Source organism: Lissotriton vulgaris, chromosome 11 (assembly GCF_964263255.1).
Source record: "Lissotriton vulgaris chromosome 11, aLisVul1.2, whole genome shotgun sequence".
Taxonomy (NCBI): Eukaryota; Metazoa; Chordata; class Amphibia; order Caudata; family Salamandridae; genus Lissotriton; species Lissotriton vulgaris.
Window position 1 is genome coordinate 994,894,157 of NC_141699.1, and position 14,723 is coordinate 994,908,879.

Here is a 14,723-nt window from a genome sequence, read left to right on the forward strand (position 1 = left end):
CTACAATAAAACAAATACATTTATTTTCCAAAGTGGACGGATCTAAGGCACGTTAAAGAAAAATCTACCCTTCCTGCTGCGCCAAGTTCATGTTTTTTCCAGTTTTAACCCCTCATCACTTTAGTTAAACAAAATAGCATTACAGCTGGCTATGCATTCCCTTGACACAAGCATGCATTCCAAGTTTTTCAGAAGTGCTACTCCGGATGTGAAGTGATGTCTGTTTAAAAAGCCTCGGAATGACTAAAGATACCCATGAGATTAAAAGGCATGCCTGTACTGAACAAGTTATCACCTACACTCCCCCAGACCCTCCCCCCCGTAAGTGCTCTGCAGTAGCTGCAAAGTCGCAGAGCTCTAAACAAAAAAAACGTACAGAAGTAAAATAAACAAGTTCCTAGGGTTCCCAGTCAGCATGCTGAAAGAAATTTCGAATGCAATAACACAGAAAACAGCGTTAATAAAAATAAAAAAATCATGTGATGTGACATTTTGGGCGAAAAATACTTTGAAGAATCCCTGAGCAATACGCAAATTTGCATTTTTCATGCTGAATTATTGCAAAAGATGTTCGAGGGAATGGGGTGAATAACATTTGTAGTGAAAAAAGGAAAACAAGACTGTTAGTGATAGGGGCGAATACCTGGATTAAAAAAACCTAGGTAAATAAAGCGATTAAAGGAATACTATGGTGCCAGCCAGGTCTGTGAAGGGGACGTGATGGATGGGGCAGCCAGGGAACAGGCCCGCTGTCACGAGGGGCGCTGTTGATGACGAAGAGCTCGGACACCGGAATATTGATGGATGAGGGAAGTGCTAAGAAACCTGTGCAGAGATTGCAAGGAGCGGCTACGGGGGATGTTACAGACCAACGGGGTGCCGACTCCTAGTCCCACAAATAGCAGATGCCGGAGCTGCATAAATTGTGTGCACCTTTTAAACCAACAGAATCATTTTCTTTGGCAATTACATAAAATCCCAGGAAAATGATTTTTAAGTTACTAACCAAAACAATGACCATGCCTCGAGTGTACATTTTTAACATGCCAGCTGCTAACCCACATCCCTACTTCCTGCTTCTTAGCCTGTGTGCCTCATCTTTTCTCTCCTACTGCTCCTTAGAACTGCTACCCTGATCTCGCTTTCACCTGGCGACCCCAGGTTTCCTTCTCCTTCCCTCCTGCCACCTCTACCCACTACCCCATGTCTTCAGTCTTAGCGCCCCTCATTCACCGTGATACCCCGGACTGCACTTCACTTTGCATCCGTAATCCGACCTCAATCCCTGATCTGCCCTCAAGCACTGCATGCACGTAACCCTCCTACAAGAGGCTCCCCTCACACACCTCTACTGTCCACTGCTCGAGAGATTCACTGTCCTGCTTTGGGTTTCCAGCGCCACTGTCTCCTACGACCACTGCCTTCACTCTTCCACTGCACACGAGGCTTCATTCGCCTGCATGCATGTGCCTCCTGCCCCCTTGCATCCGGACCCCAAGGGCCAAATTTGATAAAGTAGCATGCCAGTTGCTGGCTCAGCAAAATGCCAAATATGTGGTTATTTCGACAAACTCCATCTGCAGCGGAGTTATAAGATTGCACCCAGTGGCCAAGCCAGGAGGATTTTTTCACTGAAGGGAAAGAAGATAACCGGCTACTACTCTTGGGGTTGTAATGGCATGCATTGTAAAATCATGTGATGTAATGGTAGTTGCGATGTAAAAACTATGTTGTAAAAGCATGCGTTGTAATTGTTTGCGTTGTAACGTCATATATTTGTGCAGGGCAGTGTTTGCCACCCATTTTATGAGCTAGAGCCATGGAGCTCTAATTCAACTAATAATACCGGAAAAGAGCTTCTGGTACAGCATGCATATGTGGGCATTTAGACTCACAGTAGCATGTGAGGCAGTGGTAAGGCAGTAGGATTGCTACCAATGGTGATTGCAAGACTTTTGAGGCAATGCAATGAGCATGATTTAGAACAGGCCCTGGGAGCTGATTTCAATGTTGATAGAAGTTAGCCCTGCTTATGAATTTTACAACAACAAGTGAGAAGCAGGATCATACATTTCTTCAGTGTGTGCTATTTAGCCACACTGGTGGATTAGTTTGATCTCAAAGCCCTTCAGTGACTGGACTGCCCAGTGACCATATACTGTGTTTGACAGATGGCAAGTCTTTAAATGTCTTCTGCATTGTCATATGCATAGTTTCCCTATCTAATCTAATGGCACACTAAAGTAACCATTGAATATATCAAATGGGAGAGGGGAGAGGTCACATACGTGCATAAGGTAATTAGTGAAGGATTTCCTACGATATCTGGTAATCACTGGGAGAAATGTTATTTAGACCTTGGTTATAAACCGCAAAACTCAGAGTCTGGTGCTATCTAGTGAAGAAGGTACTTTGTAACACCAAACACAATTTTGTCTAATTCAGATGCCTACATACAGCACATTAAATGTAGAATAAATGTACCCTACAAACACAGTTGCATGCCACAGATGCCTACAAATGGTAGGGATATTATTGCAAAATTCTCTGAAGATGTCCATAAGAAAGTAGATGAGTTTATTAGTCATATTATTGACGTAGGTTGGATAACTGTGGTGGCAAAATTATATTTGTTGGAACCTCATACAGGTGGTCTTTCTCTTAACACAATGCAGAATTCTGATGTGGAGGGAGGCACCTCAAGTTCATTATTAGAGGAGATTTTGGTGGACAAACTCCACTCTAAAGATGGGATCTAATCATAGGATGAGTGAACAGGGAGCGACCTGAACGACCTGTGGAATAAATACCTCATAACTTTTGTACATAGTGTTCCCTCTGCTGACACTGAGTAACCTGAGCTTATGTGGAATGCAAATGTCACAGCCTACTTTGGAGTTTGCTTGTGCTGTGATCTTATTTGAACCTCCATGGATCATTCAACTTTATAGTGTGTTTTTTATGTACACTTTATTGATTTCCACAGGATATGAACAGATCACTTTGGATCATCAGTGTTCCGGTACATATCACATTTGTATGTAGGACAGGGTTAATAGCAAATCTCCAACTCCCTCCCCACCCCACTTGCTGCTCTTATCTATCAGTAGTAGTGTGTAAACTGGTACCCATTTGTTGTGCATGGAAGCAAACATTACGAGCCCTGAAGCCATCTCCTGGGACTACAAGTAGTTCTCTTGACTTACATGATAGTAAATCCTCGATCCCAGCCTACTCCCCACGTTTGTCAACCACTCAGTCTCCGCTGCTCTCAACTCCAGCTGTCTCCCCTAGGTGTCTATGACACTCCTCCCTCCCACATGGCAACTCATCACTAGTTAAGGCAATGGTTCGTGCCCACTACCTCCCCAGTACTCACAGTAGTCCTTGGGATTTCACCTAAGTCATCAGCATCGCCGCCCAGGCAGCCAGATCATCTTCTACTTTCTTAACTCTCAGTACATGCTTCATTAGTACTTCCTCTGCCACTGCCCATTCTGACATGTCTCAAAGACAGTCGGAGTACTTTAGGGGTGTGGCACCTAACCATTTTATTGCAATGTGGTGCGTTGCAAGTAGGAGGCCAAGTAAAATAAATATCTTTCTAATTTTCTTATTTTCCAGGGTTATCAAGCCCAACAAAACGTTATGGGGTGAACTTTTTTGTATGTTAATAAAAATGCAAATAAGTAGATTAAAAAAATCCCAATCATTAAACACACTAGTGGTTCAAATATTAAACACTGGCTAATGCAATATTTGGACCTGCTCTTTCATCTTACCTGAGCTTTCCCTAGCAATCCAGAAATAGCAAATGTGTTAGTGTCTGGGTGGACCATCACTGCCCGAGCAGGTACCTGACCCCAGTTGCAAAATTCAAATTGATGTACTTCTGCTAGTGCTCCATTTAGGCATAGTAATTGATAATCAGTCGATATCAGCGTGGAAGCCCAGGCATCCTTGTTCTTGCCTACCATGAGATATAGAGAAAGGATATTACTTAGTACCAATACCATGAAGTGAGTCTGATGAAACTGTATTCAGCAATGTCTACTCTTACCATCGGTATTGTCAAGCACCGTTGAATGCTTGACAAAGGCCACCTCTCCAGCCCCTTCGACAAGGCATCTTGAAATAAAAGAAATACAATGGTTCATTCATTTAAAAATGTATCAATCACTTCTTGTAATGGTCAAAATACTACCTGATTTATGTTATGAGGTTGTAACTTTAAGGTGAAGGAATAGTCAAAAACAATCTTTAAGTACAAACACCAATTTATAGCATTCTTTGAGTTTATGTAGTGAGATTCCATGGTTAGTATTAAACCTAGATTACTTCTACCAAAGGGCAGTATAACTAAGCACAGGGTTTGCCCAGACCCCCCAGGATATTGCGGCATGGATTAGCAAATTTAGCGGCACAAATATGGAAATTTAGCGGCACAAATATGGAAATTTAGCGGCATTTCTGCAGCACTTTATTTTACTCATAATCCTTCATTTTCAGTCTGAAATCAATGGAAACTGTTTCAGCAGAATATTCCACTTTGCAATAGGCATGTCTGCAGCTCTACAGAAACACAGCTCCAGTCCTAACCTCGCGGGAGGGGGCTGGATTTCGCCCTAGGATGTTCTAGTGCCCATGTGTGTACCCTTGCTGGGGCACTGCTGCCTCCCGGATCTGTGAGGCAGGATACCTCTTCCTCAGGCACCCTAGGGCACAGGATCGTAGTGGCTGATCAAAATAAGGAAGACAGACTGCATAGGGAGGTCACCTCTTGCTTTCTGGTTATTTCTCTAATTTGTGTAAATGTAGATTATCAGGTGCAATCTTCACCTTTAAAAAAGGGTAGAGCATATTAATAACTTCTTCAAATGCTCCATCAGGTGCTCAACGTCCATTGAAAGCACCACGCCACGCATGGACTCATCTGCACTTTAATCTACAAATCTCCTAAAACTTAATTGTAAATGGAAGCCTTGTCTACCGACCACCCGGACCACGATCTACCTTCACCAGCCTCATCACGGACTTCATTGCTCCCGCTTACAATCAACTCCAGAGCCTTCATACTTCTCAGCGACCTCAACTTTCACCTGGAAGATAGAACCGACCTTTCCAATAAACACATGGTTAGACATAAAAGGCTATTTCTTTTTATCTCTGCCTGTTTAAATTATTCCTGTGCAATTATTAAGAGAGGTGCTGCCAACCTGCTGGCACCAGTTTCACGTTCAGCAAGCCCTGTGTTTTTTGTAATTACTTCCACCCTCTGCGCGCTGGGACACGTAAACCCATCCTTAAAAAGGGAGAAGAGTTCCAGTTTTGGGGAGGACTCTCAGTCTTTGGTATTTTCAGTCTTGACACAACAGGTAAGTGGGCAGAGCCAAAAAGGCACAGTGATATAAACTGGTTGGGGGAGGGGGCCGAGCCACAGTTCCTCATCCATCTCAAACAGTGCTGACCATGCCGCACCACTTCCTAATTTCCCTCACAACTATCTAAAGGAGTCGTCCGGTACCACTTGTATTGTGCTGAGACCAACAGTTTCAGAATATTGGCACTGAGAGGAGGGGTGGACGCACTGTGGCACCCTCAGAGGTGATCAGCTGAGAGCACTCCATTGACATCAGTTCCATTGGATGGGATGCGGGAAGTCATACATAACAAGTCACTGTCCAAATGAGGTTAAGCAATGAGCATCTTGTCACTGCAAGGCCAGAATCAATGCCCCTTATGGAAAAACTATTGTTCCCACAGCTGTGTATTGGGGTATCACCCAGTTATTGCCTCGGGGTAAAGTAGAAGAAAATAGCCTTCAGATATTCGTAATAGAGTAGCCAGCATCTTCGTGGCCAAGCAGTGCCTCAAAAAAGGTGTTTTCTGATGGCAGAACCTGCAGCCTGCTTTGCTGTTATGGATGGTGGCAAATTCACTATCAAGTGGCTTTCTAAGAATATTGGAAAGCCTTTTCTATTTAAGTAGAACCTTCTGAAACAGGTGTGCCACGCCCATTGGATTCAAAGGGCTTCAGCCCCCCCTCCCCACCCCCTTGTGTGTGTCAGCCGGGATGAGACAGTTTCCCGGGCGCAGACACAGCCGCATCCGAGCACTCTACATGTCTTTTAAAGACCTTTTATTTGTTAATGAGGCTTTGATGGTTGTTACCCCTTCTTAGGGCCCCTGCAGCTCCACTCGGCCTTTTGCTTGCAGAATCAGACCCCCACCGAAATTTGACTCTAGGTGCCCCTCTGTTCTGACATTTACTGCGAAGCTTGGCAGCCACAGGGTGCAAACGAAGTCATCAATAGGTTCCACTTGCCACTTGCCAGGAAGAAACTGATTTTTTTGTTCTCTCGACACCCCACTTGACACCCCACTTGCAAGTTTTGTTTTGCTTAACTAAAAATAGGCTGCGTGTGACACAGTAACAAGTCAGTCTGCCGGGCATTAGATTTTTGACAAAGTGCTCCCATCGAGTCAGCAGAAGCACGCCAGGGGGTGGGGGGTGGAGTGAAGGTGGAACCGTCACCCCCCTAGTTAAAGACCGAAAAGATTTGCAAAAGTTAGGAATTGAACTCATCCCATTAGGCAGCAGCTATTTTACGGCTGCACGGTGACACCTAGTGACGTGTGCGCTCCATGGCACCCAATAGGAAGCCTTAATTATTTCCTTTGTTCAGGGAAGACACTTTTTAGCGGCCAAATCAGCAAAAATCGCGGTCATCGCGGTAATCTGTTGATTTCGCGATTTTTTCGTGAATCGCGAAATCGCGAAATGCTGGAGGGTCTGTTTGCCCATATAACCCCACATAACCTGGGCTGAGTCTATGAACAAAAGAAAAACAAGGTCAGTGTTGGGGATACATTATACACCAATGGCAATTTATCAAGATAATTCACACTGGCAATGTGACTCAATCACATATCATTATTTAACAGCATGTATTCATGCTGCCACCAATATCTGTGTATATAACTGTGAACATCTCATTCTTCATTGTGTGTGAAAGAATTACAAAATGTCTGGATGTATACATATATAACAAGCATACACAATATAGATCATTTCAAAGAAGTTGATCCTTTCCTTGTCCCTCGATGATTTAATGTACATTATAGGTGGAACTACACATGTTCTAGTCCATGAGCCGCGTACAAAACGGGACTATTGCAGGTATGCTTGTTGAATGTAGTTAGTGGCCTTGAAATTTCTCAATGATGCTCAGACTTTGCAAGTAAGGAAAACCATTGGAAGATGGAGCTTGTGTCGACAGATACAGATGGTACCCAGGTTTTGAAATAGAGTTTCGAGTCTGGTTTTAGTATTGTGCTGTTAACTTATAAGAATGTGCCAGATTTAGGTGTTGAGAAAGCTTTGAAGTCTAATCTCAATTTTCAACAAGCAGCAAACTTTAAGCCACTCAAAGACTTGAACGTTCATCCCATTTGAAAAGACATCTTGCAAGATTTTGGTCAATCTTGTTCGCTTGGTTTAGGTCACCTGAATTATTATTCCATAATACAAATTGTTAGCAATAAGACCACCGCCACTAGCAGCATCGACATCAACAATCATCAGTGGCTTTATTATTCAGTTACCTGAAGGCACCGGAGTAGCCAAAATATGGCTCATTGGCAGAGGTGGCACACCGGTCCGCTCCCATACCCTGGCATAGGTCGCAGAGCTGGGGTGCAAAGCCTGCCAGGTTGGCTCCAGGAACACAGCTAGCCGGAAAGAATTCACCCACAGCTGATGAGCAAAAACCGTATAACAAAAGAGAAGGTCACAAATTAGGATGTGATGCACTTATAACAACCGCACGGCGCTTTAAAAAATGACACTTAATTATGCACATAAACAAGATACACATTTTTGGGAAGTCCCATTCAAAGGTCATGCAAAGACAACATAATACTTAATATTACGTACAATAAGATATGTTAAAGTTCTCGGCGATCAAACAAAAGAGACGATATTAATATTGTTATGTCATGGCAGTGTTTTTGATGACTGCCCATGTGATTATGTGTGAACATTGTAAAAATGTAAAAAGCAACTGTCTTATATGTGTTTCACTTTTTGTTCATCCAATTCTGGATCTTGTATTCGCCTTAACCTGCCCCAACAGACCATAGTGTTGCATGCCAAGCGCCACCTGATCAAGATAACCCTGCTATAATAAAAATTTTCTATTTATACACATTCTACTGCTCTTTGTAATTCAGTTGATGTATTAAAAACCTACCTAGACCTTACAAGCTAGAAGGGCATCCCAATATGGTGGGTAACGAGAGTTACTGGATGACCTGGCCAGTAACTTCTTTTACCTCAAAAATCAGAGAAAACTGCACCCATCTATGTACTTTTTCTCATTCTGATTTTGCCAGTAAAAACATGGCCTAATGTGTGTGGGGAAAGAGGGTCCAGAATAAGGGAAAAGCATGCAAGAATCTCTACTTACTTATTTCAAAATGTAATTCACAAACCTACGAGTCTAAATCTCCACCTCTCCCATCTTTTCTATGGGGTATCTGCACACATGTATGCTTACAACTTAGTAGCAAATGTGGGGGGGTAGCCGGGGATGGCAGTCCTACCGCCATCATCGCGTCTGGCCAAATTATGATTGTGGTGGTGGGAATGCCACATGCCCGCTGCCTCCACCGAGATTCGAGATCCAAGATCCCGGTGAAGTGGTGAAAGGGGCAGGAAACAGTGGCAGTGCTGATTCGAGGCACCGCAGAGCAGATTTTGATATGTATTTCCACCACCAATTTCATGGAGAGTATCCCGCCATGAAAAGGGTGGCAGAAAGTCAAGTAAGATGGCCCAAACAGGGACCCCGGGGCAAGTCTGCCAATGTTGTTCCCCCCCTAGAATTGCACCTTCGCGCGTGTACTGTGTGGCATGCACGGCATGGTGAATGACACACAGTGCACCTGACATGGCAGCGGTCCCATGGCGGCTGCATGACTTCTGGCTGTAATCCTCAGCGAAAGCATGCCACCACCATGGGACTGCTGCAGCGGCTCCGCCAGCAGTGGATTATAATCGCAATCTGGCATGCGGGAGCAGCGGGTTTGTCGTTCTTCCTGGGACTGCCGCAACAGCAGTCCGATGAAAAGACCAGCAAATCCATAATCGGGCCTTATGTTTCTAAATTTACACAGCCTTAAATGTCCAAAAACAGTAGTAAATATACGCCAGGCCATCTAAGACTTGGAGTAGGTCAATGACCCTCACCGGTACTGCAGCACACTCCCTTAGAAAATAATGGGGGCATGAACTTAAAAAAACACCCCATAGGAAATAACGTTTAATAAATCATATTATTTGTGCCTCTTAACATGTATATATTGTTCTTCTGAGATCAGTCCAGTTGTCAGCTGGCGCATTGCCGGCAAAGCCCAGCCGGTAAGTAATATGCAAAGTTCAACAATCCAGTAAAAATGCGCACTCAGAGTTAGAGTTGATAATCACCAGTTTATTCCATGATGTATAAACTGAATAAACTGGTGATTATCAACTCTAACTCTGAGTGCGCATTTTTACTGGATTGTTGAACTTTGCGCATATATATATATATATATATATATATATATATATATATATATATATATATATATAGATATATATATATACTGTTCAATGTGTACAAATATGTATAATAAGAAATAGTTTGGGTTTTTTCAAATGATGGAATAATAAATTGAATTTAAAAGTAAAATTAAATTATACTTTAATTCTTTTCTATAAATGATAAATAACATTAATTTAACATATAGCTTTTAAAAGGCATACACATAAAAACAAAAATAAGAAAAGTTACTGTGAGTGGGAATATTTTTTAATTGTCTTTTTAGAAATATGATTCATGAATTAAATTAATATATTTGGATTAATTAACTAATACACTTTTAACTTAATGCCTTAATATGCTGCAACATTTTATTTATCATATTCTATATTAATAATAAATATTTAAAAGTATTTTGCAGTTTACATTTAATATTAAAAAAGTTGTAATATTTTTTTAAGAATAATACATTTTATAATTTTCCCTGCTCTTTTACAATATGGAAATCTCCGCCGAGGTCTGAAAAGTTACTTGGAGTTAAGCCAAGTATATTCAGTTATATATGTGTCCGCCACTTCAAATGAAAAGGGTGGAGACATGTAAATCTACCCTTAGAGGTAAATCAGCATTCGGGAATGTTGGAAAGCACATAAGTGTACATTTACACCTCGTGCATGAGTAGATTTACATGTGAGTATATTTACATGTTTAAGTTTACCTTTGTGGGTAGGCCCCAATGTCAGAAGATTTGCATTTCTGCAAAAGTCGATAGCAAAGACTTTAGCTCTAGGGGTGGGTGGAATTTACGTAACCGCGTTACGCAAATCTTCGCGAAACTGTAAAAAATCTCTGCGAACACACAGAAATTCCGCGAACATGCGGAATTGCATGTTTGCAATGCTTTTTTACTATTCACAATTGCTGTTTGTGTGCTCGGGGGGAAATACCTCGCGAACACGCATTTGAGGATGCGTACAAGCAAATATTTTGCAACGCCGCGGAACGTAGAATTTTGGGCAATTTACGGAATTTACCGCCCAGGCCTATTTAGCTCCACACCAATTAGATGTATCATAGATATATCATAGCAAAACCTCTTGAGCGGATGACTTTCATAGGATTTCCATGGCGCTCGTGTAAAAAATAAATGTGTTACCTCTAAAATGGAGACTCACAAATACTGGATGCTATTTATGTGGTGCCAGTGTTTGTTACGCAATATTGGCTCCTTTTTCAAGGTCTCCTAGTGAGGAGCTGTTAGTATACAAGGTGCACAAGGTAAGCTGCGAATCCCTGCATAGAGCGGGTCTCCCGGCAGTATGTAGGTTTGTCATTGCAGACACCGATTAATCTCCATAGGATGTGACTAGAAGCCCCAGAAGTATTTATGGGTTTTTGGCAGAGAGTGGAAGGGTCTGCTCAGTAATTGCTACATTCTAAGTCAACCCTTCCATAGTTGACTAGGTGGTGATGGGCTCAAACCCCTGCCCCGTCTCCAGATTTCACCCCTCCAAGGTCCTCCTCTCACACAGTAAAACATCTTTCAAAGTGAATTAATGTGAAAAAACAGCAAGGTGGTGACCTGGTCCTGCAACTGTTCCAACACTGTATTCATTACTAATTTTAGATTAACAAACATTAATTTCCCTATGAAAATACATTATTATACAGTTGTAAAGATTAAATGGGATGCTTTGTGAATTATTCCAAATGCAGTATACCAAACACACTTTTCTGTATTTTCCACAGTGACAACTGCCATTTTGTTTTCTCTCCATGCCAACCTTTAAAGCTATTTTAAGAGGAGTAACTTCTTTCTGACTATCTACATGAGGGTATTGGGTGAAAGAATTACCAAATTATATTTTCTAGTTCTGTCATTGAAATTGATGATATTACTCATCACGCAGCATTATATCAATAACAACATGATGATGGTTTTATCGACACATTTCTTTTTTTTTGCCATCAGAGTTTTCCTGAATATCATAGAGGGGATATTCACAAAGTTAAGCTTGCACATTAGTAAATCTACATGTGTGAGTTTACTCTTAAACTTTTGAGTACATTTGCTACTTTTAGTTATTCACCCTTTATAAATGTAAAGTTACTCAAAAGTGTAGACTTGCATTTCCCTGACATAAAAGCAATGGAATCAGGTAAACAGTCAAATCTGAATGTAAAGTTACTACTAGAAGACAAGTCACCACCATATTTGACAATATGCACATTACCCTATGGCAAAGTATAAGTAAATAATAAACGCTTATTAAAATGTAAAATATAAATAAAAGGTGTATATATTAAAGTTTAATCTTAAATTGCTTTATGTCAGTATTTTAAATAAATTAACAAACACATGTGTTCATATATTTTAAGTCCTGCTTCCATTATTTTCTATGAGATGGTATTGCAGTACCTCTGAGTGGCCATTGGTGGTGCTCGACATAATCGAGCTCTGAGCAGAAGCACATGGATGACTGTTTTGGATCCTTATTACCTTATGAATTTTGCTGAGAAACACTACTAAGGTTTTGCCCAGGGGTATAAAAATGTTGAATAATACAGAATTCACAAAGAAATTCACAACTATTCCTAGGACCCTGTGACTGTGTCATTTTGCCATGAGCAGCTGTGGAATCCTTAGTGAAGTCTATGGTAGTAAAAAATGTACTCCAATGTACCAATGTGTAGCAGGGGCTACCCAATTATTTTATCTTTTTTAATCATCCACAGAGACCCTTTGTGGCACTTATGTCCTAACTGTCTACTCTCTTACGATGGATCCAGCTGCTGTATACATGCTTAGGGGTGAGGTTGTGAACTGGTACTGTCTTTTATGTCCCCTGGCCTACCCAGAGGGGGCTACTCGTCAGGGTTGTCCTCTCTACCACTTCTTGTTTGCTCTATAGATGGAGCAGGTGGCGAAGAGAGCAGGTAAATAGGAGACAAGTGGATATATCAGTGGGTTCAATGATACATACCATCTCCCTTTAAGTTGATGACAATTTGGTGAATGCATAGTTTGCACCCCATTCAGTCCTAAAGTCATCCAACAACAACAGATTCCGGTGGCAACGATCCCTGAGAGTGCCTGAGCCTGCCTGACTGAAAGACGGAGGCCCAGCTGGTCTGATCTAGGGGAAGCAGCACAAAGAGGCCACAAACTAAGAAGAGAGGCTTGGACGGCCAAGGCCGGCAGGGGAACAGTGAGAGTGGAAAGCTCCTTAGTTGCGGTGAGGCAACGAGAGTGAAGGCGTTGGAGTAGCGGCCGACTGGGCATCACCCTTCCTCCCATTCCACTCACCAGAGCAGAAAGAAAGGCTCTCTAGAGGCAGAGACGCGATGATCAGGGTGAGGGCAAGGGTAATGGGCTGAATGAACAGCGGATCTGTGCTGGTGATCACACACAACTTGGGAGACAGCAGACCCTGGGACTGACTGGAGATACCAGCCACAAGAGAGCGGGCGAGTCAGTGACTTGGAACCAACAGAAGTTGGGCTCTAACGAAGGTACACTGGCCACAACCAGAGCACAGAGAGGGGCTTGATCAGCACGGAGGAACTTCATCAAGAGGTCAACCTCAGGACTCACAAACTGGCCAGCAGCGGAACCTCTCCCTACACCGCCTTTGGCTGCCAGGGCAATCTGGACTGGTTGAGGTGAGTCTGGTGACCAGGAGGGCCAGTGGTAGACGTGGGGCCCTGCAGGAAGTGGATAGTGGAACCTACCTGGCCATTGAAGTGGGGACGACAGTGAGAACTTGGGAGTACCCACGTAGGTACCACTAGAGCTGTCCCCATGACTTCCACCAGGCCAAAAAAGGATGCCACGATCATCAAGGATCTCCTCGCCAAGAGCTCTACAATATGAATGGGGTCTACTTTGGAATCAGCTTCTCCAGCCCCTGCCACCTTCGATACGGTGGGAAAGCAGGAAGTGAGTGAGGAGGCTCCCATCACGCACAGCTTTATGGAGCACCACTTTAGCACGCTGCGAGAAGACATAGCGAGTCTGAGGACTGAAGTGACAAAGGAGGTTAAAAAGCTGCGCGTACTGTAAAAATTAATGGACAGGGTGGAGAAATCGGGGGCGCAAGAGAGGAAGAACTAGAAGAGTGTTGTAGGGAGATCCTAGAACTCAAAAGCTGCAATGCAGATCTTAACTACCACTAGGAGGATTTGGAAAAAGGTCCCGCATGTCCAATATCCGCATGTAGGGTATTCCATTACAGGGAAATGCGGGCCGCCTGGAGGAGTACGTTCTACGATTGTTCCGCCACATCGTCACAGAATTAGAAAGGAAGGACCTCCCTTCCGGACCGTGCACACAGGGCTGGTCATCCTTCACAGACGCCTGGTTCCCCACAAGATATACTTACCTGCCTCCATGACTACCGCCAAAAGGAGCACATAATCTCTGCTGTGAGGGACCAATCAAATATAACCTTCGAAGGGAACAAGATCCGCCTCTACCAGGACTTATCCATTATTACCTTGCAGTGACGACGCACCATGAAGCCAGTTATAGAATTCCTAAGGGACAAAGGAGTGTGTTACAAATGGGGACAACCTTTTCGCCCAATTTTTGTCTGGGAAGGGGAAACCCATGTGGTCCGCACACCCCCAGAGGCGGCGATGATCCTTGGGTTGGATTTTGAACAAGGGGATCTTCCTCGGCAGCAGAGCTCTCAGAACCGTAACATGGTGGAAATCGAAGATTTGGACTCAACATCCAACTGAACAAACCGTCAGCCACCGAAAGCCTCAGAGAGATATCAGCGATACTACAACACCTCACGGAACAAAACCAATCACCAGAGCGAAAAGTTGATTAATATAGGCTGTGAGACATGAACCTATTGACACAGCTGCAGCAATGAGACAACTCAGCGGACTCAGGATTGGTACCCGGATGATCCCCCCAGGTTAGCCTTCAACAAGACAACAAAGCGCAGGTAGCAGCGAAGATTCCTGCATCCATACTACTTCTTTGAGAACTGTCAGAAGGGACCAATGACATGCACCCCTACTACATAGTTGCTAGTTTAGCACCAATTGCTGTTTTAGTACTTTCAGTTTTAATGTTTATACAGTTATTATACACCACCATGCTCCACTTTCTGCTACTCTGTCTCA

The 14,723-nt window shown here is 43.0% G+C and overlaps 1 protein-coding gene across 4 annotated transcripts in view; it reads right to left on the bottom strand.

Annotated features, from left to right (window-relative positions):
- Window positions 1-14,723, bottom strand: part of MELTF (melanotransferrin) — a 224,771-nt gene that overhangs the window by 38,370 nt on the left and 171,678 nt on the right. For all 4 annotated transcript variants that reach the window (XM_086944248.1, XM_086944249.1, XM_086944251.1 and 1 more), the window contains exons 12-14: window positions 7,606-7,756; window positions 4,061-4,128; window positions 3,783-3,970 (exon numbers count right to left, since the gene is read on the bottom strand). In XM_086944248.1, coding sequence (XP_086800374.1) covers window positions 3,783-3,970; window positions 4,061-4,128; window positions 7,606-7,756 — 407 coding nt within the window. The remainder of the gene's footprint in view (window positions 1-3,782; window positions 3,971-4,060; window positions 4,129-7,605; window positions 7,757-14,723) is intronic.